Consider the following 23600-nt stretch of genomic DNA (forward strand, 5'->3'; position numbering starts at 1 on the left):
AGCCTAAATTTATAATCACTGAGTTATAATTTTGATTTACTGAAGCAAATTTGTCATACAATTTCCTTAATGTTGTTGATACTGGAAAATTTTGAATATTGTCATTGAGTCTGACGCTACCAATCCAATTTCTTGCTTAGCAATTTACAGAGGCAGGCCATCAAAATTGTGGAATGATTTCGATGTGATCAAGGTTCCAAGGCAAAGGAAGGAGTAAACTTGTGCAATAAAGGATCGGAACGTTTTGAGTTTTTTTTTTTTTTTTTTTTTTTTTTTTTTTTGGTGATAAATTGTCAGGACTCGATTGTAATGTTGTAACTGAGCTTGAATTGATTGGACTTGATTGTAATTGTATTTGATTTTGATTTGTGAGTTTATTGCTTACATGGCAGTTATTGAAATGTGATATAAATATGCAGCTGATGTAATGCGGATTGAATTGTCATTTCATTTCTCAAATTTTTTATCTCCCAAGTATGTCCATCTTTCTCCCTTCTTCTCACTTTTCTTCTCTTTTTTTCTATTTACCCTCTGTTTCTCAGTAAACAAACGATAGTTAAAGAATTAAATTGATATTTTGCAGCGCCCACTTCATCAAATACACTCAGGAAGGTCTTTATAATATTCCATTCTACTGTACAAAAGACCTGTACCATGCTAGTCACTATTTCACAGCTTCAATCACTCAATTATGTTATCAAATACATTAGACATATATATATATATATATATATATATATATATAAAGAATTAAATTCATCAGTTGATTAATAAAAAAGACAGAACTAAATTTCTTTCTTTCGATCATAAACCTCAACCTCTGTCAAAGCGATGTTCAAACATTTCTTTTGATCATATGACTTTTATCTGATATCAAACTTGGTTGGTTCAAAGTTGATCTCAGATCTCAGATTAATACAAATGATTCAGAGTATATATATATAGCAGTAGTTATATCCATCTTAATAGAAAATTATACATCATACAAAGAGTTGGAAAATAATAAATCTATATCTAATTTTCTACAATGGAGAAGATGGAATGTAATGTAAGATCTCTGTTAAAATTGATTCGGAAGTATCGTGGCTTTTTTTTTCCCATACCAACTGTTTGTCAATACTGAAAAGTAGTGCCACACCAACTAACTCATTGAACGCGACTAGCTAGCTGTATCTGGCTATTCATCATGCTAGAGTAGCCCTTTTGCCCTTTGCATCCTTTGACTGCAAAACAAATTAATACTTTGTTAGCACTACACCTCGATCTTAAGAGAGAAAAATATGAGCACATGAAAATGCGATGAGAGAGAGGGACCTGGGCGGCAGCAGATTTCTTTGAATCCAAGAACTGGTTATAAATACCATATAGTCTCCGCTTCTCAGATTCAGAAATGGATAGTCTTGCTTTGGAAGCAATGGACTTCAACAAGGCATCAGTTATGACTGGCATTTTCCCATGTTTGCTGCTGTCTGCACTCAGATGTTCATGAACTGCCGCAAGTTGTGCATCTGATAGAAGAGCTTGTAGGTCAGCTCCACTAAATCCTTCTGTCATACGTGCGATGGCATCTAAGTCAACATCATTGTCTATCGGTAGCTGCATTAATTTGCAGAAAGCAGACATAAGAAACGCAAAAAAAAACAGCAATACTTTACATGGATTCCACCAAAAATTAATTCTGGGCAGAACCACTCACCTTTCGGGAAAGAACCTTAAGGATGTCTAACCTCTCCTGCAGAGATGGAAAATCGCAGAAAAGAAGACGATCTAACCTACCAGGTCTGAGCAATGCAGCATCAAGTAGATCTGGTCTACTGCTCGACAAATGTGAGAATGAGTGAGCATGCAAATGAGTGGAGAGAGAGAGAGAGAGAGATTTACATAAAGGGTAAATCAGAAACTATAGCTGTAAACATTCAACATAATTGAAGAAGAAAATCCCTACAATGTACCTTTTCCACTACATATCATTTAGTACTTACTGTTAGTGCCCATTTTGCAACTCATATATTCATGGAAAATAATGGAGAATTGGTTTTTATTGAGATATGGTATGAGACTAGAATCTGTGCTACCATCCTATTTAAACTAAAGCTTATGTGCAGAACATCATTTGATAAGTTACTAAGGATGTACAACAAATATTTAACTCAACAAGCAATACAAAATTTTATGCATCATGCTGTGGTACTCATGCGCTAAAATACTGTTAACTATTTATCGAGTATCTGATTTAAGTAATTGAAGAGGCTACAGAGGCATAATGCAAAAGTATCTTTCCACACATATTAGTATTGACTATCCAATAATTAGTGCCATGAGAATAACCTAAAATAACATAACTTTAACTCCAGAAAGAAACTAACCTTGTTGCAGCGAATACGAAAACACCATCTAATTCCGTGAGAAACTGAGAGAGGAGAGGAATGTTACAATGAGAAACTTAATTCAGAAAACGAACACAAAAAAGAAAAAAAAATGAAAAAAAAGAAAAATGAAAGAAAATATGAAACTGACTTGATTAACAACACGATCAGTAACACCAGTATTGTCATGCCCTCTTTTTGGGGCAATGGAATCAAATTCATCAAAAAAGAGAAGGCATGGTGCTGCAGCAGTGGCTTTCGAGAAAATATCACGAACCTGCAACCAAAGCAAGAGCATCCTTAACAGCCATTTTTGCATTAAATTTTATGCCAAAGAATCACTGAACATATTTCCATTTTCTCGAAAACAACCACTAGCTTACAATACTGTGCTCTCAATTGTCACCAATGGAGCTACAAATCAGTTGCAGAACAACAGTGTCAAAGATGATCATAATTGATACTAAAAAGTTGTTCAGACTCCCTCTCCCCTCTTATTTCTTGTTTACTTTCAACAAAGATAAAATAATATTATTCATGCATCAAAAGTAAAATAAAATTATTTATGCATAGAAGTTCCATGGGAATATCTATTGGTCTTCATCTTTTGATGTTGAATCCCAAAGAATTCTATTTCAACCAAAAACAAATGATAGACACATTGAAAACGCAGAAGAAAAATATAAACTGGTAAAAAGACATCTTGATATTAAAAAATTAAGGACCTGGTTTATTGAACTCTTAGAATTTAGATACCCTAAAAGAAGCATAATGATTGCAAATAGGAACTCTCCACGAAGACCTTGGATCACAATTAGGACATAGAGAGGGTTTCTGTATGGAGATTTAGATTTACTAGCACATCATCCTTCTTATGATTTGTGCATAGCACATACTGAGCACCTCAACAAACTAATTTAATTGAAAACTTTTCTTATGTTAAGAGTACCATATAATCAGTTTTTATTTGGATTGACACAGATCCAAAGATAGATATTTTTATCACTGTTCCAAACTTTTAAACCAACAAACATCAAGTTGCTTCTATAATCCCACAACCACCCTGATCCAAGCCAAGTTGCGTCCCTTTTAACAACTATTCTAACTTGTGCCTTCTTTTTCAAAAATGTCTCTAGATATAAATTGATAAATTCAGAATCAAGTGAGAAAGTCACAGCATATGTATTATGCATTAAAAAAGAGCATAGATCAATCAAGATCAAGATAAAAAAAAAAAAAAAAAGGCTTACAAGGCTGTGATAGGTATGTCAATTACCAAGTGTCATTGAGATATCAAGAAAGAAAATATAAATCAACTAATTGCTATCTTACAGCTTGCTCAGAAGCACCAATATATTTGTTCAACAGCTCAGGCCCTTTCACTGATATGAATCGCAGGGAACAAGCAGCAGCAGCAGCACCAACAATGTGAGTCTTTCTACAACCAGGAGGACCATATAAGAGAACATTTGACCGCAGTCTTAAAGGAGCTTGGGCAAAAATATTTGGGAACTTTGAAGGCAATTCAATCATCTGCCATTTTAATCAAGCAAAGAACAAACAAACAAAAATGAAAACTTCCAATACAACATAGAACAAGCACGGGAATAAAAAGAAAGGGTTAAAATATCAACTTATTAGCTGACAAAAAATCTGTCTAAGCACCAGTTAAAGAGAGAGAGAGAGAGAGAGAGAGAGAGAGAGAGACTATGGTTTTACTAATGTTCTGAAGTCTATTATCCATGCAACACAGTGATGATATAGCCGTCTCTGAAAACATTGCCATCAACACCACTGCCAGTCATCAATGTGGCCACAATTACCATTTTTATAGTCACCTTTTTTCTTTTCACAAGCAACTATAAATCCTTTTAGGTCTAAACATTGTCAGTCTTTTATCTTCTAAAACACTTTATACTTTCCCATGTATTTTAAATGCTGAAAAATTTCCAATATTGCAACCAAAACAAATCATTCTCTCAAAAAGTATTTTCCTCTATATGCAAGTTTTTTCAATGAAACAAAAGAGGCCTAAATAATGAAATATTTTCAAATTAGCTGTTAAGGTAAGAAGTAAACTCATTAAGCATACATCTTTACTAGCATTTCTGATGTCCTTAAGACCACCAATATCTTCCCATCCAGAGCGACCACTTTCAGGAGAAGATTTAGTAATGTCACGCATGGCAACAGGAAGAAACTCATGCATTGCCTGAGAAAAATCATCCCTGACCAAAGTGGGCACCTCATGTTCTTCAAAAGTATATTGAGAAGGCAAAAAACGGCCAATGCAGCATGAACAGTTCTATCAACCAATATTTCCTGACCAAAAAGAAATCATATTAAAAGTTAGAATATGTAAGTCAGCAAAACAAGTTTGAATTGCAAATCTTTCACTCACAAGATTGCACTTATCCTAGCTTAAGATGCACTTTTAGGCATAAAACATCCATGAAACTTAACTTCAATTATAAACTAGATACATGTAGTTAACATACAATTCAAAGGACTTCAATAAAAGATTGAGAACACTGTCTCAAGTTATGATCATGTTGAAAGCTTGAATAAATAAGCTTGTATGTTAATTATGATTTATGAGAATGAAACAAATTGAATAAAATAGGCTAATAAATTGAGTAGCATATTCTTAATTCTTATTAATAAAAGTAACAGGAAGAAGTGGGCATAAAACAAATAGATGAGTTTTATGACTCTGCAAGTTGTTAGACTCCAATAGGCCAAATCTATTACATAAAGTTATCACATGCCAAATCTATTACATAAAGTTATCACATCTATTAACTTTGTCAAAGGGAAATCCCACATTCAGATCCATCAGCCTAATTTAGGACAGCATAAAAGAGTGATGATTCTTCAAAACCTCAGATGCACAAATTTACTGATTTCCAGCACTTTCATTGACAGAATTTGAGGAATCAATTCTTTGGTTAAGTAGACATATTGTTAGGATTATTAGCCATTAATCCCAACCTGTTGTGTTTGTTTGATAAGAAAGTGAAAGAAAGATTGAGAAAATACGAAATAGAGGAGAGAAAGAAAGGAACCGGGAAAATATAGTAGAATTCTGTTATTATTGATTAATTCCAAAGAATCACAGTTTACAACTTTATACATCACTATTTATAGTGCAATCTATCAATGACACACAAGCAACAACTATATCTAAAATCAGACTATAATTGTACCCTTAATCCTAAGACATGAATAGTTCTCATATACCGCTGGCAGAGAAACAAATATAAAAGCAGTAATCAGAAGTGAAGATATGTACCAGATCATATGCATCATAACCATCACATTTGGAAGCTACATCTTGCAAAACATCGCTGGAACATTGAAGCGAACGTCTCTGAATTTCATGCCTCAGTATAGCCAGACGTTCTGAGGCAGCAGGAGCAGGAAGTTGCACATGAAAGTCAAACCGTCCTAAAAGCAGTAAACAGAATGCCAAAGAAAAAAAATTACCAACAAAGGAGAAAAGGAAAAATTAGCAACTGATTTCTTAGATAAGAACTCCTGTAAGCCAAAAAAATGAAATAAGAGAGACAAACCTGAAGTGCTCAATGACTGGGGAATACTCTTCAGAGTCTGCACAGAAGCTATAAAAGCAATTGGACCAATTCCACAAGAGCTCTTCCTTTTTTGCTGTTCATAAGATACTAATTAGGTGAATAGGGAATCATGGAAACAAATATTGGAAACAACATAACCATGCCATGCTAACATCAGGATTACAACAGAGGCCTCTCAAGAAGCCAGGAAAATAACCAAATAACTATTTTGTGCCTTATAACATGTACTTGCACTATAAATTCATAAATTATGGGCCATTAAGCAGACTATATCCCATAAAATAGTAGGTCTTAAAGATGCTCGCATAATTTAGGACTTTTCCAATGGAAAAAGAGAAAGAAATAACTCTGACCCTATTTCTTTTGTAATGCATGCGTATCAGGGTAGAAACAATACTGGAACTGCAAAAATCCCGGCAACTGACATCACATAGCCTCAGTAATCAGATCGAAACACATAGCAAATCATCAATACTAGAAATCTATCACTTTTGCTTGAATGACAACTTTTTTAGCTTATTCATTTAATAATAGCTTATGAGCCAACAGCAAAAAGATAGCACTACACTGAATTTTCACGAAGAAAGGGCTTGTCTCTACTTAATGCAAAGTCGTGGCGGCATTATTAAAAGTACCAAATAAACAACCAGCAATACAAATTTCAATAAAATTTGATAAACATGCAAGTTTGTGTGCTACCAATCAAAGCCTCAAGGAACTAACAACTGACATGAAGCTATTACCCCATATTCATCCATGATGTCCGTCAGAAAATTTGTAAGAGCAACAACATGAAGCTACTTCCATAATTACCAAGAGATGACACGATAACCGTCAGATAATCCTAAACCCTAACTCAAATACCTTTCAGAAACTTAACAATCGCTTCATTCACTCAAATAAATTTCTCTGATTGTGTAGAAATCTAATTCGAAGCACGAAGGTCAGCAAGATCTCTCTTTCTCCATGCGTATTCAATTCAATCGTCTCGTTTAATTCTCAAAACATGAATTGTTAATTGCTCTTTTACATTTTAAATTTCTGCTAGTTATTTCTAGGGTTTGTGTTGAATTGCATAATATTTTGCGATGATATGGTTTTGTTATTTTAGCGTTTATGCTTTGTACAGTGTATGATTAATTTGTCTATATATTAAAATTGTTTCTAGTGTTTATATGAATTAGGGTTAATGTTGAATTAATTTTTAGGTTTTAGTTTTGTTTTCTGCTGACGTATTTTTCCCTATCTTCCTCTATCTATTGGTTTATATTGCTAATACTTTTTTTTATCCTATACTTAATAATACGTGTTTTTCTATTATTGCATAATTTCTTTACATTTGTCTGCCTTTATTTTTCAGCTGCTGCAGTATTGATAGATTTCTAATTCTTTTGCAACAAAGAGCTGATCTTTAAATTGTTATGTCATGGCAGGTTGGTTTTCTGTCTTTGTTTAATCATAGTCGCCGTGAGATTCAAGAAAGGAAGTAAGGTAGAGGTATTTGGCAAAAAAGAGGTCTCTACTGGTGCTTGGCTATGTGCTGAAATAATATCTGGGAATGGACACACGTATAGCGTCAAGTATGGTTCGTTTCTGGTGAGTAATGAAGCAATTGTGGAAAGGGTGCCTAGAAAGGCAATTAGGCCTTGCCCACCTCCTATGCAAGGGGTGGATACTTGGGTTCCTGGTAATCTTGTTGAGGCTTTTAACAATCTCGCCTGGAAAACAGCAAGAATTGTGAAGGTTATGGGTATGAACTACTTTTGTGTTAGAATACTTGGATCATCCAAAGGTTTGCGGGTCCATAAGTCTCATCTGAGGGTTCGACAGTGCTGGCAAGATGGCAAATGGTTTGTGATTGGAAAGGTAATATTTTCAATTCTAACTTGTCTGTACACATTTGCTGTTGTTGGGAATAGTTGAAAGCTTCTGTCACTTGTTTGCATATATCGGTGAAAGTGCTGTCCCTGAAAATGCATGGGCAACACAGCTGCCTCAAGCAAAAGCACTGATGGCTGGGACTGTTGTGATTCCTCATAGATCTTCTGGATATGGCACTTGGATAATCGCACTATCTTCTTTTTTTTTTTTTTTTCCTCCCCTCTTGCTTTACAACCTAACTGTCACTATCTAGCAAGTATTCAGCACTTTGATTTGTTGGACCTCTTTACTGATTAGTGGTTTTGTTCTAAACTGTGGCTTGCTTGTTGGTCACTGTTTATTGTTGGCAGAGATTAAATGCTCGCAGCTCATTGATAGGTTGTGATACATTTTTCTTGAGATTCTCAATATGGGAATTTTATCACCTTAGTTCGAATGTATTCTTTTTGCCTTGTGATTCAAATTATCATATAATCATTTCATGTCATTGTAACTAGTTATAATTTACATCTTCTAATTATCGTTGATGGCATTTTGAAACAGGGTCCGGAGCATGGCGCCATGCCTATGGATAAAAGACAATCATATGCGTGGATAAAGCAATATGTTGGAGATGATTCCAGTCTGGTGGAGAAAATGACTGACATTCCAAAGTCTTGTGTGGTTTCAAATAGAACATTGAAGAGAGGATCACCATTTGGCCTGTATGATCTAGATGCTAATTCAGTAGCTGCTCAAAAGAAGACTGATTATAAAAGATGGTAGCCATCAACAAATTTTTTCATTACATGAATCTCCAACTTATGAAAAGGTAGATGCAGTTGTTTATCCAAATGAATTATTGGGTGAAAATCATGTGCATTCTTCTCATAATATTCCTACGGCTCAATTTTCTAGAATGGATGAAAGTAGGGGAACTGATAGTTCTCTTGTAGAGTCCTCATTATATTTACATACTGATGATTGTGCATCCTCTGTTGCTAGTTCTAGTTCTATGAGCAATGGTGGACACAACTCAGCCTTTAGGTTTTCTAGACAGCACAGTAACAATTTAGAGGATTACTATAGTGATGCTGAATCATCTTCTGGAGAGGGTTATGAGAAAGAAGGATGTTCAGTTTCACCAGATGAGCAATCGGGGGTAGAATTCCATTAGGTCAGAATTACTAAAATATTTTTGTGCAATTGAGGATTTATATGCTTCAGGGCCTTTGACATGGGAAGATGAAGCAAGATTGACAAATCTACGTCATATGCTTCATATTTCAGATGATGAACATTTGATGGTGCTAAGAAATTTGATACCTGCTAATAGTACACTTCTTTTCAGCTTTAGAGATTAGGCTTTTTTTTTTCTCTTTCTTTTTCTTCTTCTTTTTCTATCACTCTTCAATATCTCTTCCCCATTGATATCAAGATGATGTACAGGATTCAAATAGCCTGGAAGAAATTGTACAATGTAGATCTCATTTGTGTATATTTTGATTTAAGAAGTTGCCATACTTAATTCATTATTTTCATTAATGCTTTCTTTTATTTTATTTATTTGGCTGGATGTGGATTAGAAATTTCCTTACTGTGAACTGTGATGTACAGTTGAAGTTATTGTTCTAATGGGAATTTATCTTATTGCTATTCTCGATTTTTCCAGTTTACTGAACTTGTTTATTGAGATCCAATGTGTTGACTGGCTATGTCCTTTGCAAGTTCAGCAAAATTGATTCTCAGTACTTATGAGGTGAACAATTGATAATGCTTTGCATGAGGTGCTTTTGATATTCAAGAGGTGGCTTTATCAAGATTTTGCCACATTTTTTTCTTTTCGCTGATCATTTCTATGGGATTTTTTCATCAAACCGTTTTCATATTCTGTTACATATGGTGTCTAGCAGCATGGTGATGAATATGCTGATGCTTCACCAGTGCATATCATGGCCAATGTGGGAGGCTTGCTTACTTGTTTGCAGAGGCCTCAAGATGATGATTCATAGAGTAAAGCTTATACTGGGCATAGATTGTTGGGCAACATCCACACTTGATTTCCTACAGAAACTTGTGGCTGGCTGCCCTGGCCTTTGGTATTATCTTTTAATTATCTGTTTTATTTTAATACCGTTATCTGTCAAAATTTAATGGTGTTAACACAACATTATCGTACCATGTTAATGAAAATAAAATGGCCTTAATCCTGGCGGGTTAAAACAATGGTAATCAAAATCATGATATAGAAGCATGCTGCTGCATTTAATTCCAACGTAAGGGATGCTCTTTTTCTGGTTTGCTATCTGAACTCTTCAATTGTTTGGATAATCTGTCGTTTTATGCTTTTTGCTTGTTATATGATGAACATTCCATTTGTAGTGCACTTCAGTTTCTTTAGCACGCCTTAACACTTTGGAATTGGACAGAGTTTAGGCTGATTATTATGCTGATCCTTCACAAGGATATATGGCCATTTCCAAGACTTCTATAAATTGTTTCTAGAAGTCTCCAGCTGATGACGCGTGACATTTACCACTGTACTTCTGTTACACTTAGGAGAAACATCTCTAATTGATTTCCTATATAAATTCTCAAGACTTCTATAATTATTAATGATTAATAAAAAATCAACATTTCATAATATAGTATATATGTAGCATTGGTTGATGCTGATTTTGTGTATCCTCTGATGGTACTTGTGTGGTTGCAACATCATTTGCAATCTGCCATGGTGTACTAGTATATTCTTCGGTGGACAATGATGGGAGAAAGAAGGATGCCTGCTTCCCGCTGTGATAAATTAAGTATATTGGTGCAAGAAACATGCCCGGCACACCACCATTTGAACTCTGGAGAAGTAAAGTTAAAAGAATTTTGTTGAAGTTGATTAGTAAAGCTTTTCCCTGGAAGTTTAGATTATGTTTATGCTTTATCGTTATTATTACAGTGTTTTATGGAATCAACAATATTGATATCAAAATGCAAGATTTGCAGCTTCTGATGTTGGCCATATGTATCTTCTGCGCATCAGAGCTATCACCAGGAGATAAGCTTCTCATTTTCATTCTGTCTATGCTAAATGGATCTATAAGTTTCGAGAAATGGCCAATTACATAGTTCAATTTCTGTAAAAATGGAAGTATCATGTAATACTAAAAGTTACTGGTTTATGCAGGTTTTGATTAAATATTGTACTGTGTTTGTTGCTTAAGCTAGAGTTTCAACTGAACATGAATTCAGTGATCATTATTTGTACAACGGAAAAACATTGGTAATAGTGTGTGTAATTATTCACAGTACTCGATCTTTGTTTTTGCAACCAAGTTAGTTCTTTACTTTTTTAAGTATATTACCAGTTCATTTGTAATTGGTGGACAGTTGCTGGGTGCTGCTATCTGTTACATTATTCTGTGTTTTCCCAGGTATCAAATTAATCAATTGAATATCTAGTTTGTTTTGTGACTTGAGAGACTTAACTTAAATCAATTAGATATAAATGTTTCCCGTGTTTAATTGTGGGCACATTCGATCAATGCCTGAAGGTATGCATTTTAACGCACATCATTATTTGCAGGATGATAAAAACGTACTAAAATGTTAAGAGATCCCAAATTAAAAGGTCTAATGCATAAATTTGATAATATTTGTGGCAGTGCAGGATTGAACCTTGTAGTTTAAGGGGTCATGAAAAGAATCGTTCCAAGTACAAGTATGATTATCAGTGGCTCAGTGCTTTTAGTTAGGCATGGACATTTTATGGTCTGGGCTCATATTTATGGGCCTGGTGAATCCAAGCCCATTTTCAGATCCAGTGTAACTTTGCATACACCGGGGCCTAAGGATTGCTTTGGCTTTTAAAGAGATCAAAGCATTTTGAACCTGCTTCTTTGCTTACTAAGTGGGTGAGGAATTAATTAAACGAAAATCTAGACCATGAAGAAGACTCAGAAGAGCAGTCCTTTTATAGAATGATGTGAACTTCCAATGCCAATTCGGAGACTTACCATATATTGGTTGCTATACCTGTGAATAGAAACAGATTGGCTGCAGAAACTAGATATATTATCTATGGATAATACGGTGGCTGCAATTTACCAGATAATAATTTCCAAGTCTTGAAGCAATTTACCTCGTTAAGGGAATTAAGTCAGATCAATCATCAAGCTCTACACCACGGATTCAAAAGGCTCCATCTGTGTTGCATGACATCCAGTATTTCCACCAACACCTTGAACCAAAAGTGTACTCCTTTGGTCCTATCCACCATGGTCGATATAATCTTCGACGGGGAGAGGAGATGAAGCACAAGCTAGCGGCTCAGTTTATTAGTGATTATGAACTCGATGCAAGTTCCAAATATGACAAAATCTTGAAGCAGATACGAAATTTCAGGGATTGTTATGATAAGGATGTGATGGAGAAATACGATGATCAGCAGCTTAGCCGGATATTTTTTGTGGATGGATGTGCATTGCTATTCTATGTAATTTGCTGCACAAGTGATGACTTGTATAGATTAAGGACTCTGAACATCACTGCAATCTTGTCTCACAATGATCTTTTCCTTCTGGAGAACCAACTTCCTTATGGTCTACTAGAAATATTAAGGGAAGGGGCTCAAACAGGCAAAGGTATGTATAATGATGTTATATGCCTGTATATATATATATATATATATATATATATACCATTTCAGCGATATTTTCTAGTATCCTGTTAACATTTTTTTGAATACACCCACCCAGGTCTGTCCCTTCTGATGGACGAGTTCATAAGAAGTCAGAATATGGTACCAGGAAAGCCAATAGAAACTGAAGTAGTAGAAGGAGAATGGAAGCCTGATCATCTTCTTGAGCTTCTATGGATGAAGGTAAGATTTCCGAAATGGAATTGGTCGAAAGAAATGTTACAGCGTCCCAAAAAAAATTATAAAAAGATGAGCAATCACTCTCGGGACGTCAGTGTACTTGCCTCATCATCCCCATCTTAGACTGTCAATAAGCTTATTCAAAGTGGTATCCGTTTGAAGCCTAGTGATCAGTCAACTTCATTAACAGACATATCTTTTAGAGGAAGAGGAATATTTAAGTTGTTGAAGCTTCGACCCTTAATCATTGACGAGTCAACAGTGGTTAAATTATCAAACTTACTAGCCTATGAAATGTGTCCAGGTTTAAAACATGAACTTGAGGTAATATCTTTCGTATGCTTGGTTAATTCTCTGATTGCAGATGTAGAAGACGTCGGAAAATTGATTTCTAAAGGAATACTGGTTAATTTACTGTCGAAGCATGAAGAGGTTTTTATCATTTTTCGTGAAATGGCTAAAAACTTAGTTCCAAATCCTCACATTTATAATGATGTCCGGTGGGATATTCAGAACTACTTGGATGGCATGAAGCCATTGGAGGTTTGGATGCAGGAGCTGATTCGAGTATATTTTGGGGCGCCATGGAGAACGGTAACTTTTGGGTTGTCAATTCTTACCATTTACTTAACGGTGGTGCAAACCATATATACTGGCTTGTCTTACCACAAACAAATGAGAGAGCAAAAATGAATGAATATAAATTTAGATTTTTTATTACAAAGAGTTAGCGTGCCGTCCTTTTTTTTTTTTTTTTCAATTGTCTTACTTCATGTTGATGTCGTATTGTGTTTTGTACTTTATGTCCAGTCTCCAGACAACTTGTATTCTAATCGATAATATTTATTTTTCTGTTTTTTTTAATTAGAACAAAAGTCTTCTTATTTTATTTTATTAGGAAATTACAACTTCAATCGGTCTCTCTCCCTTCATATTATATACATTTTTCCTTAAATAAAGAAAATTTTATCACATATATATTAATTCAAAAAAAAAAAAAAAAATCATTTCGCTCGCTCAAGTTCTAAAATCCCAAATACTATATTACTAATTATATAAACACGACGTCTTCACACAACTTCAATCTTTTAATCCTTAAATTTAAAATCTACAATTAGGTTCTAATGATATTATGTAAACACTAGTAGAAGGATTTACATATCTAAAAATAATAACGAAAAAAAGACTTGTATATCTAAAGCTACTCATATGAAACAGAATCCAATAATTGAACAAAGATTGCTATTCAACATAATAACAAGAAAGAGCACTCTACTCTTAAAAATTGTTTTAATTGCAAAGTCTCCATTATGGATTAAGTAGCCAACCAACTTCCAATATTCATTAAACTGAACAAAACTATTAGAAACTTTAATTAAAAAACAACTACTTGCTTATTTCATTAAACATTAACATTTCATAGTGACGAACAAGAGCAACGGTCCCCCACTCAATGACCGAGTCAGTACCCACAAGAAGTCAACTTTGAGAATGCAAGTTGAGGCAATGGTTAAACAATTAGTATTAGCTTCAAGTAGCCTTTTACAATTCCACAAGAAAACAATTATATCTGGATCATTTTTGAACTATGCCTTCGCCTAAGTGCTTGTTCCTTCATTAATCACTTCATCTTTCTTTGGGTAGATTTCTTTCGTGCCCAATTTTTCACAAGCAGGCTATGGGTAATGTCTTTAAGATTCAATGCGGTGATGCTTTGGCTGGCCGCTGCTGGGATTGCATTGCTGGACATTGGCGGTATATATACAAGCTTGAAGATAATCTTGAGGCATTGGAGACTACAAGAGATCAATTAAGAGACCTAAGGACTGATGTGATGCGGTTGAACGTCAATCAGGAAAGACCAGAAATGGCGCAGATGGATCGAGTTGGAGGATGGCTCTCGAGGGTGGATGCTGCCATAGTTAAAATTAATCAGCTGCTAAGCAAAGCTATACAAGAAAGGCAGAAGTTATGTATAGCAGGCTGTTGCTCCAAGAACTGCAAATCCAGCTACACATTTGGGAGAAGTGTTGCAAGAAGTCTAAAAGAAGCGACTACTTTGATCAATGAAGGAGATTTCAAAGAAGTGGTTATGGCAGAACCAGCAAATCAACTTCAAGCTAATCTTGAAAAATTGAAGACTTCAAGACAAGAATTATACGCAATAAAGGAGGATGTCAGGCAGAATGTAGCGTTGGAGGAAGGGCCGGAAAAGATGCTGCTGCAACAAGTTGGCTTGTGGCTTTCAATGGCAGAATCGACCATAACTGAAGCAGATGAGCTCATACGAGATGGTCCACCAGAAATTCAAAAATTGAGTCATGGAGATATTTCCAACTACAGGTTTGTCGGAAGGGTCGCCAAAAAATTAGAAGATGTAGCCTTTGTAAAGGCCAAAGGAGTTTTCAAAGAATTGGTTAGAAGAATACCTGCAGAACCAGATTACATAAGTCAGCTTCAAGTTGATCTTCGAGCTTTGGAGTCTATAATGAAAGAATTAAAGGCTTTAAAGGAGGGAGTGATGATGAGGATCACCTTGGAGGAAGGGCCACAAAAGAAGCAGAAGCCACACGTTCAACTTTGGCTCTCGATGCTGGAACCAACAGTGACTGTAGCGGAGGAGATGGTAAGAAATGGTCCACAAGAAATTGAGAAATTGCGTCGTAAAGACTTTTCCAGCTACGAATTTGTGCGAAAGGTGGCCAAAGTGTTAGAAGAAGAAGTTGCTCTAAGAGCCAAAGGAGAATTCAAAGAGATGGTTGAGAGGGTACTTCCAGACCCAGTAGCTGAAAGGAATGAAAAACCAACATTTGGCATGGAAGCGATGCTAGATGATATTTGGAGATGGTGCACACAAGATGAACAACTGGGCACTGTTGGCATATATGGTATGGGGGGTGTTGGCAAAACTACTCTCTTAAACCAAATCAACAACAAGTTTGCTAGTACAACCCATAATTTTGATGTTGTGATTTGGGTGGTGGTGTCCAAGGATTTGAAACCTGACAAGATTCAAGAAGATATTTGGAAAAAGGTTGGCTTTTTTGATGAGACGTGGGCAAAAAAAATCCCCAGTGAGAAAGCAGAAGATATATTTTATAGGTTGAGCAGAAAGAAGTTTGTATTATTTTTGGATGACTTATGGCAGAAGGTTGATCTCAGAGACATAGGGGTTCCTCTGCCACAAAAAAAACATGGGTCAATGATAGTATTCACGACGCGTTCCTACAAAATATGCAGGCAAATGGAACCCGAAAAAATTATGAAAGTGGAGCCTCTGAATCAAAGAGAATCTTGGACCTTATTCCAGGAGAAAGTAGGGGATATTCCTCCGAATATCCTTCCTCTAGCTACAGATGTTGTTAAGAAGTGTGGTGGATTGCCACTGGCACTCATCACAATTGGCCATGCCATGGCTGGCAAAGATGCAGTCCAAGAATGGGAACATGCTCTCGAGGTCTTAAGAAGTTATGCCTCGAGTTTACAAGGAATGGAAGATGAGGTATTTCAAGATATGGAGGTTGAAGTATTTGCAATTTTGAAGTTTAGTTATGATAGCCTACACAGTGAAAAAGTCAAATCTTGCTTCTTATACTGTTCCTTATTCCCGGAGGACTTCGAAATTCTCAAGGATGATTTGGTACATTATTGGATTTCTGAGAATTTTTGTGCTCGAAATGAGGGATATACTATAATTGGTTCACTTGTTCGAGTATGCCTGTTGGAAGAAAATGGAAAATATGTAAAAATGCATGATGTGATTCGTGACATGACTTTGTGGATAGCATGTAAATATGAAAAAGACAAGGAGAAATTTTTCGTGCAAGTGGGTGCCCAATTAACAAAATTTCCAGCTGTCAAAGAATGGGAAGGATCAAAAAGAATGTCGTTGATGGCAAACTCCTTTAAAAGTATCCGAGAAGTTCCTAGATGCGGGGATCTTTCGACTTTATTTCTTGGTCATAATAGGTTTTTGACGGAGATCAGTGGTGATTTCTTCCAGTATATGTATTCGCTCACCGTTCTTGATCTATCAGAGACACGTATAAAGAAATTGCCAGAGGGAATTTCAAAATTAACCTCATTGCAATATCTTAATCTGCGTAGTACAACTATAAGACGGTTACCAGTTGGGTTGAAGTTATTGCAAAAGCTGAAATATTTGAACTTGGAGCGTAATGAGTTGCTAAAATTTATTCCAAGGGGAGTCATATCTAGTCTGTCATCGTCACTGCAAATTTTGATAATGTGCCCAACCGGTGATGTTGTTTCTAAAAAGGTAAATAACTTATTGGGTGAAGGCAATATGCTAATAGAGGAGCTCCAGTGTCTTGAAAATTTGAATGAACTGAGCCTCACAATCAGAAGTGTCTCTATGCTTCAGTTGTTTTCCAGCACCCAGACATTACTCAACTGTACTCGATCTCTTGGTGTTTCTTCATTAGCAAATTTTAGGAACCTAGAGATCCTGAACATATTTTTTACTGCTTTAGAAGAGTTGATCGTGGATGTTATGGTTGGTGAGAGTTCTACACATCATCATACTATCAGCAACTCAATGGTCTCAGCTCCAGTATGCTTCAATAGCCTCCGGGAAGTGAATGTATCGGGTAACGTCCATCTGCGAGAGCTGACATGGGTTGTTCTAATCCCAAATTTGGAAATTTTGATAGTGAAATTCAATGAGCATATGAAAGAAATTGTAAGTGCTGAAAAGTTAAGTGAGCTTCAAGTTGGGAGTGAAAACATGAACCTATTTTCAAAACTCCAAGTTCTTGAATTGTGTAATTTACCAGAACTGAAATGCATATATAGGAATGCTGTGTCTTTTCCACTTTTGAACAGAATACAGGTACATGAATGCCCAGAGCTGGAGAATATACCAGAAGCACTGCAAGGTTGTGCGTCACTGTTATTAAATAAATTAGACTCATATATGTATGAATAATGAATTAAATTCATTAGTTCATTAATAAAGAAAAAGACAGCAGTAAATTTGTTTCTTTTGATCATAAACCTCAACTTCTGTCAATGCCATGCTCAATCATTTGTTTTGATCATATGGCTTTTATTTGATATCAAAGTTCACTGGTGCGAAGTTGATCTCAGATCTCCATTAATAAAAATGATTCAGAGTATATACACAGCAGAAGTTATATGCATCTTAATGGAGTATTATACATTAATTTAAATACGAAGAAATTTACTATAATGGAGAAAATGGAATGAAATATATGTTAGGATATTATTATAATAAGTATTAATTTTGGGAGTTTCATTGTAATAATTTGCGAATACAATTGAAAGTTATTTTGTTACAGAGGTACCGAATTGTTATTAGTAAATTGCTGAGATGTAAGTTGATATGGCTTATTTTATCTGATTGGGCCCCCCATCAGCAGGCATATATTATATATATACTCTTGTAATGAGACATTTTAGGGTTACTGAATGAATACACTATTTCCCTAAACACTTTTTTCTTCAAGTACTATGTTTATATATTTAATTTCTATAAAAATTCAACTTGTAAGATCATATTTTTGACATAATTTCAATATCATTAAAATAATTGATGATAGTTAATATTTAAACATTTACTTTTTTTTTTTATCAAAATAGAAGATTTAAATCTGTATCTATTGTTCACGAAGTATGGACACTTATCACTGTTAACTTTGTTGGAATAAAAATAAAATTCAAAAATCAAAATTTTCCTTAACTAAAGAAAAGTTTATTATATATTAATATTAAAAATTTAAAAATTATTCATTTGGCTTGGCTCTCTCAAAATTTAAAAAATTTATATTCCAATTTAATTTGGCTCTCTCAAAATTTAAAAAATTTATATTCCAATTTAATTCGACTCTGGCTCCATTTTAACTCTCTCTCTCTCTCTCTCTCTCTCTCTCTCTCTCTCTCAATGATCGTGTCTAATATTTTTTTTTTTTCCTCTCTTATTTTTTTGAAAATTAGGATGAAAGTGCTTTTATTTTATTGTAAAAGGAAATAATTCTATTTTGTCGTTAACTTGTACTCCACCTTAACACCCAACGCAAAAGAGAAAGAGCACTTTAACACACACACACACTTGAGAAGAAATTCAACAAAAGTTGGCAAAAAAATTCAACAAAAGTGTCCATCATTGTCCTTGGCATCTTTTGGCTTTTTCTACATGTTGTAATAATTATCAACTTTATGCTTTATGTCTTTTCTAGCTTTACGTTGTTTCCTTTGAAAAATGTGGCATCCCACAGTATTATGTCTAGGATTATTACGTTGTAGGATAAGATCGCCAAATGGGTTCATCTCGTTGGTTCGCTTTGCCTATAAATATGTATGCTAATCGCATACTTTCTTATCAAAATTTTTCTTCGTGCGTGCTTTATCTATGGCCTCCGTTGGAACCATTAAAATCTCCGAAGAGCGAGATACGATCATGTTTTGCTTGATTTTAAATCTTGTTTCTAAGGTCCCCAAGTAGCCGTGGTCTCGTCTATATATTTGTGTACGTACTGCAGTTTTATAAGAAGTAAAGAAACCCAAGTATTCTCTCTTCATTTCATCTTCTCCATAGCTGGAAAACACCAACAGCGTTTTAAACTTCCACAGGTAAACAATTGTATTTGTATATACATCATTTTGAACTATGCCTTCAGCCTAAGTTCTTGTTCCTTCATTAATCCCTTCATCTTTCTTTGGATAGATTTCTTTCCTGTCCAATTTTTCACAAGCAGGCTATGGGCAATGTCTTTCAGATTCAATGCGGTGATGCTTTGGCTGGCCGCTGCTGGGATTGCATTGCTGGACATTGGCAGTATATATACAAGCTTGAAGATAATCTTGAGGCATTGGAGACTACAAGAGATCAATTAAGAGACCTGAGGACTGATGTGATGCGGTTGATCGTCAATCAGGAAAGACCAGAAATGGCGCAGATGGATCGAGTTGGAGGATGGCTCTCGAGGGTGGATGCTGCCATTGTTAAAATTAATCAGCTGCTAAGCAAAGCTATACAAGAAAGACAGAAGTTAAGTATAGCAGGCTGTTGCTCCAAGAACTGCAAATCCAGCTACACATTTGGGAGAAGTGTTGCAAAATGTCTGAAAACAGTGATCGCTTTGATGAATGAAGGAGATTTTAAAGAAGTGGTTATGGCAGAACCAGCAAATCAACTTCAAGCTAATCTTGAAGCATTGAGGACTGCAAGAGAGGAATTATACGCTTTAAAGGAGGATGTCATGCAGAGTGTAGCCTTGGAGGAAGGGCCAGAAAAGATGTTGCTGCCACAAGTTCGCTTGTGGCTTTCAATGGCAGAATCGACCATAACTGAGGCAGATGAGCTCATACCAGATGGTCCACCAGAAATTCAAAAATTGAGTCATGGAGATATTTCCAACTACAGGTTTGTCGGAAGGGTCGCCAAAAAATTAGATGATGTAGCTGTTGTAAAGGCCAAAGGAGTTTTCAAAGAATTGGTTAGAAGGATACCTGCAGAACCAGATTACATAAGTCAGCTTCAAGTTGATCTTCGAGCTTTGGAGTCTATAATGAAAGAATTGAAGGCTTTAAAGGAGGGAGCGATGATGAGGATCACCTCGGAGGAAGGGCCACAGAAGAAGCGGAAGCCACAAGTTCAACTGTGGCTCTCGATGCTGGAAGCAATAGTGACTGGAGCGGAGGAGATGATAAGAAATGGTCCGCAAGAAATTGAGAAATTGCGTCGTAAAGACCCTTCCAGCTACGAATTTGTGCGAAAGGTGGCCAAAGTGTTAGAAGAAGCAGTTGCTCTAAGAGACAAAGGAGAATTCAAAGAGGTGGTTGAGAGGGTACTTCCAGACCCAGTAGCTGAAAGGAATGATAAACCAACATTTGGCACGGAAACGATGTTAGATGATATTTGGAGATGGCTCACACAAGATGAACAACTGGGCACTGTTGGCATATATGGTATGGGGGGTGTTGGCAAAACTACTCTCTTAAACCAAATCAACAACAGGTTTGCTAGTACAGCCCATAATTTTGATGTTGTGATTTGGGTGGTGGTGTCAAAAGATTTGAAACCTGACAAGATTCAAGAAGATATTTGGAAAAAGATTGGCTTTTTTGATGAGACGTGGGCAAAAAAAAACCCCAGTGAGAAAGCAGAAGATATATTTTATAGGTTGAGCAGAAAGAAGTTTGTATTATTTTTGGATGACTTATGGCAGAAGGTTGATCTCAGAGACATAGGGGTTCCTCTACAAAAAAAACATGGGTCAATGATAGTATTCACGACGCGTTTCTACAAAATATGCAGGCAAATGGAAGCCCAAAAAATTATGAAAGTGGAGCCTCTGAATCCAAGAGAATCTTGGACCTTATTCCAGGAGAAAGTTGGGGATATTCCTCCGAATATCTTTCCTCTAGCTAAAGATGTTGTTAAGGAGTGTGGTGGATTGCCACTGGCACTCATCACAATTGGCCATGCCATGGCTGGCAAAGATGCACTCCAAGAATGGGAACATGCTCTCGAGGTCTTAAGAAGTTATGCCTCAAGTTTACACGGAATGGAAGATGAGGTGTTTCAAGATATGGAGGTTGAAGTATTTGCAATTTTGAAGTTTAGTTATGATAGTCTACACGGTGATAAAGTTAAATCTTGCTTCTTATACTGTTCCTTATTCCCGGAGGACTTCGAAATTCTCAAGGATGATTTGGTACATTATTGGATTTCTGAAAATTTTTGTGCTCGAAATGAAGGATACGCTATAATTGGTTCACTCGTTCGAGTATGCCTATTGGAAGAAAATGGAAAATATGTAAAAATGCATGATGTGATTCGTGACATGGCTTTGTGGATAGCATGTAAATATGAAAAAGACAAGGAGAAATTTTTCGTGCAAGTGGGTGCCCAATTAACAAAATTTCCAGCGGTCGAAGAATGGGAAGGATCAAAAAGAGTGTCGTTGATGGCAAACTCCTTTAAAAGTATCCGAGAAGTTCCTAGATGCGGGGATCTTTCGACTTTATTCCTTGGTCATAATTCGTTTTTGAAGGAGATCAGTAGTGATTTCTTCCAGTATATGAATTCGCTCATGGTTCTTGATCTATCAGGTACATGTATAATGATATTGACTGAGGGAATTTCAAAATTAACCTCATTGCAATATCTTAATCTGCGTAGTACAAGGATAAGGCGGTTACCAGTTGGGTTGAAGTTTTTGCAAAAGCTGAAATATTTGAACTTGGGGCATAATGAGTTTCTAAAATTTATTCCAAGGGGAGTCATATCTTGTCTGTCATCGTCGCTGCAAATTTTGATAATGTGCCCAACCGGTGCTTTTATGTATGAAAACTCGGTAAGTAACTTATTGGGTGAAGGCAATACGCTAATAGAGGAGCTCCAGTGTCTTGAAAATTTGAATGAACTGAGCCTCACAATAGAAAGTGTCTCTATGCTTCAGTTGTTTTCCAGCACCCAGACATTACTCAACTGTACTCGATCTCTACAGCTTTCAAGGTTCTTTTCTCAAAGATCTCTTGGTGTTTCTTCATTAGCAAATTTTAGGAACCTAGAGACCCTGTACATATTTTTTACTTGTGATTTAGAAGAGTTGATCGTGGATGTTATGGTTGGTGAGAGTTCTACACATCATCATACTATCAGCAACTCAATGGTCTCAGCTCCAGTATGCTTCAATAGCCTCCGGGAAGTGAATGTATCGGGTAACGTTCATCTGCGAGAGCTGACATGGGTTGTTCTAATCCCAAATTTGGAAATTTTGATAGTGAAATTCAATGAGCATATGAAAGAAATTGTAAGTGCTGAAAAGTTAAGTGAGCTTCAAGTTGGGAGTGAAAACATGAACCTATTTTCAAAACTCCAAGTTCTTGAATTGTGTAATTTACCAGAACTGAAATGCATATATAGGAATGCTGTGTCTTTTCCACTTTTGAACAGAATACAGGTACATGAATGCCCAGAGCTGGAGAATATACCAGAAGCACTGCAAGGTTGTGCGTCACTGTTATTAAATAAATTAGACTCATATATGTATGAATAATGAATTAAATTCATTAGTTCATTAATAAAGAAAAAGACAGCAGTAAATTTGTTTCTTTTGATCATAAACATCAACTTCTGTCAATGCCATGCTCAATCATTTGTTTTGATCATATGGCTTTTATTTGATATCAAAGTTCACTGGTGCGAAGTTGATCTCAGATCTCCATTAATACAAATGATTCAGAGTATATACACAGCAGAAGTTATATGCATCTTAATGGAGTATTATACATTAATTTAAATACGAAGAAATTTACTATAATGGAGAAAATGGAATGAAATATATGTTAGGATATTATTATAATAAGTATTAATTTTGGGAGTTTCATTGTAATAATTTGCAAATACAATTGAAAGTTATTTTGTTATAGAGGTACTGAATTGTTATTAGTAAATTGCTGAGATGTAAGTTGATGTGGCTTATTTTATCTGATTGGGCGCCCCATCAGCAGGCATATATTATATATATACTCTTGTAATGAGACATTTTAGGGTTACTGAATGAATACACTATTTCCTTATTCTCTCTCCTTCTTTCAATATTCCTTTTTCTTTCTCTTCTTTCTCCTTTTCTCAACCCTAATCTCCATAACTCCCAATCTCAATGCACACTTCTGTTAATGTAATGTAAGATCTTCCATTCGAATTGATTCAGAAGTGTCTTTGGTCCACATTTTCCTCTCGGTAACTCCATTGCCTTCATATTTTTCACTTCACTGAACACTTTTTTCTTCAAATACTATGTTTATAAATTTAATTTCTATAAAAATTCAACTTGTAAGATCATAATTTTGACATAATTTCAATATCATTCAAATAACTGATGATTTTTTTTTTTTTTAATATTGAGGGAAGGGATTTAA

General features: G+C 35.5%; 4 protein-coding genes and 1 non-coding gene across 6 annotated transcripts; 4 read left to right on the plus strand and 1 right to left on the minus strand.

Moving 5' to 3' along the window:
* Positions 1–807: 807 nt before the first annotated feature.
* LOC119371438 (peroxisomal ATPase PEX1) lies at positions 808–7105 on the minus strand. The gene is made up of 10 exons (XM_089725589.1): positions 6703–7105; positions 5939–6032; positions 5659–5813; positions 4459–4688; positions 3699–3804; positions 2518–2643; positions 2367–2410; positions 1697–1814; positions 1315–1596; positions 808–1223 (listed from the first exon to the last, which is right to left on the minus strand). Exons 1-10 carry the CDS (start codon positions 6715–6717, stop codon positions 1185–1187), a joined length of 1209 nt encoding a protein of 402 aa, XP_089581715.1. The 5' UTR covers positions 6718–7105; the 3' UTR covers positions 808–1184.
* Positions 7076–9385, plus strand: LOC105635064 (uncharacterized). The gene is made up of 3 exons (XR_016321238.1): positions 7076–7089; positions 7393–7825; positions 8384–9385. It is a non-coding gene; the product is annotated as an uncharacterized LOC105635064 (transcript).
* A 2543-nt stretch (positions 9386–11928) lies between these two features.
* Positions 11929–13553, plus strand: LOC105635065 (uncharacterized). Its single transcript, XM_089725603.1, has 2 exons — positions 11929–12453; positions 12568–13553. The coding sequence occupies exons 1-2, from the start codon at positions 12120–12122 to the stop codon at positions 12810–12812; spliced, it is 579 nt and encodes a 192-aa protein (XP_089581729.1). The 5' UTR covers positions 11929–12119; the 3' UTR covers positions 12813–13553.
* Positions 13554–14367: 814 nt separating this feature from the next.
* LOC149499379 (putative disease resistance protein At5g63020) lies at positions 14368–17705 on the plus strand. The gene has a single exon (XM_089724924.1). It carries the CDS (start codon positions 14368–14370, stop codon positions 17635–17637), a length of 3270 nt encoding a protein of 1089 aa, XP_089581050.1. The 3' UTR covers positions 17638–17705.
* Positions 17706–19045: 1340 nt separating this feature from the next.
* LOC149499380 (disease resistance protein UNI-like) lies at positions 19046–22803 on the plus strand. Of its 2 annotated transcripts, none has more exons than XM_089720943.1 (2): positions 19046–19301; positions 19396–22803. In XM_089720943.1, exon 2 carries the CDS (start codon positions 19430–19432, stop codon positions 22733–22735), a length of 3306 nt encoding a protein of 1101 aa, XP_089577069.1. In that variant the 5' UTR covers positions 19046–19301; positions 19396–19429; the 3' UTR covers positions 22736–22803. The 2 variants fall into 2 exon arrangements, with proteins under 2 accessions (XP_089577069.1, XP_089577072.1); XM_089720946.1 differs by having other exon boundaries at positions 19166–19301; positions 19448–22803.
* The last annotated feature ends 797 nt before the right edge of the window (positions 22804–23600 follow it).

This window comes from Jatropha curcas, chromosome 1 (assembly GCF_041381405.1).
Source record: "Jatropha curcas cultivar XTBG-Jc1 chromosome 1, XTBG_Jcur_1.0, whole genome shotgun sequence".
Classification (NCBI taxonomy): Eukaryota; Viridiplantae; Streptophyta; class Magnoliopsida; order Malpighiales; family Euphorbiaceae; genus Jatropha; species Jatropha curcas.

Excerpts from the sequence above, each read along its gene's own strand:
- LOC149499379 (XM_089724924.1), top strand. The coding sequence starts at position 14,368 with ATGGGTAATGTCTTTAAGATTCAATGCGGTGATGCTTTGGCTGGCCGC.
- LOC149499380 (XM_089720943.1), top strand. The coding sequence starts at position 19,430 with ATGGGCAATGTCTTTCAGATTCAATGCGGTGATGCTTTGGCTGGCCGC.
- LOC119371438 (XM_089725589.1), bottom strand. Across the intron at positions 1,815-2,366 it reads TTCGTATTCGCTGCAACAAG|TAGACCAGATCTACTTGATG; the intron begins GTTAGTTTCTTT and ends TTTGTCGAGCAG. Across the intron at positions 1,224-1,314 it reads AGAAATCTGCTGCCGCCCAG|TCAAAGGATGCAAAGGGCAA; the intron begins GTCCCTCTCTCT and ends TTTGTTTTGCAG.
- LOC105635065 (XM_089725603.1), top strand. The coding sequence starts at position 12,120 with ATGAAGCACAAGCTAGCGGCTCAGTTTATTAGTGATTATGAACTCGAT. Across the intron at positions 12,454-12,567 it reads AGGGGCTCAAACAGGCAAAG|GTCTGTCCCTTCTGATGGAC; the intron begins GTATGTATAATG and ends ACACCCACCCAG.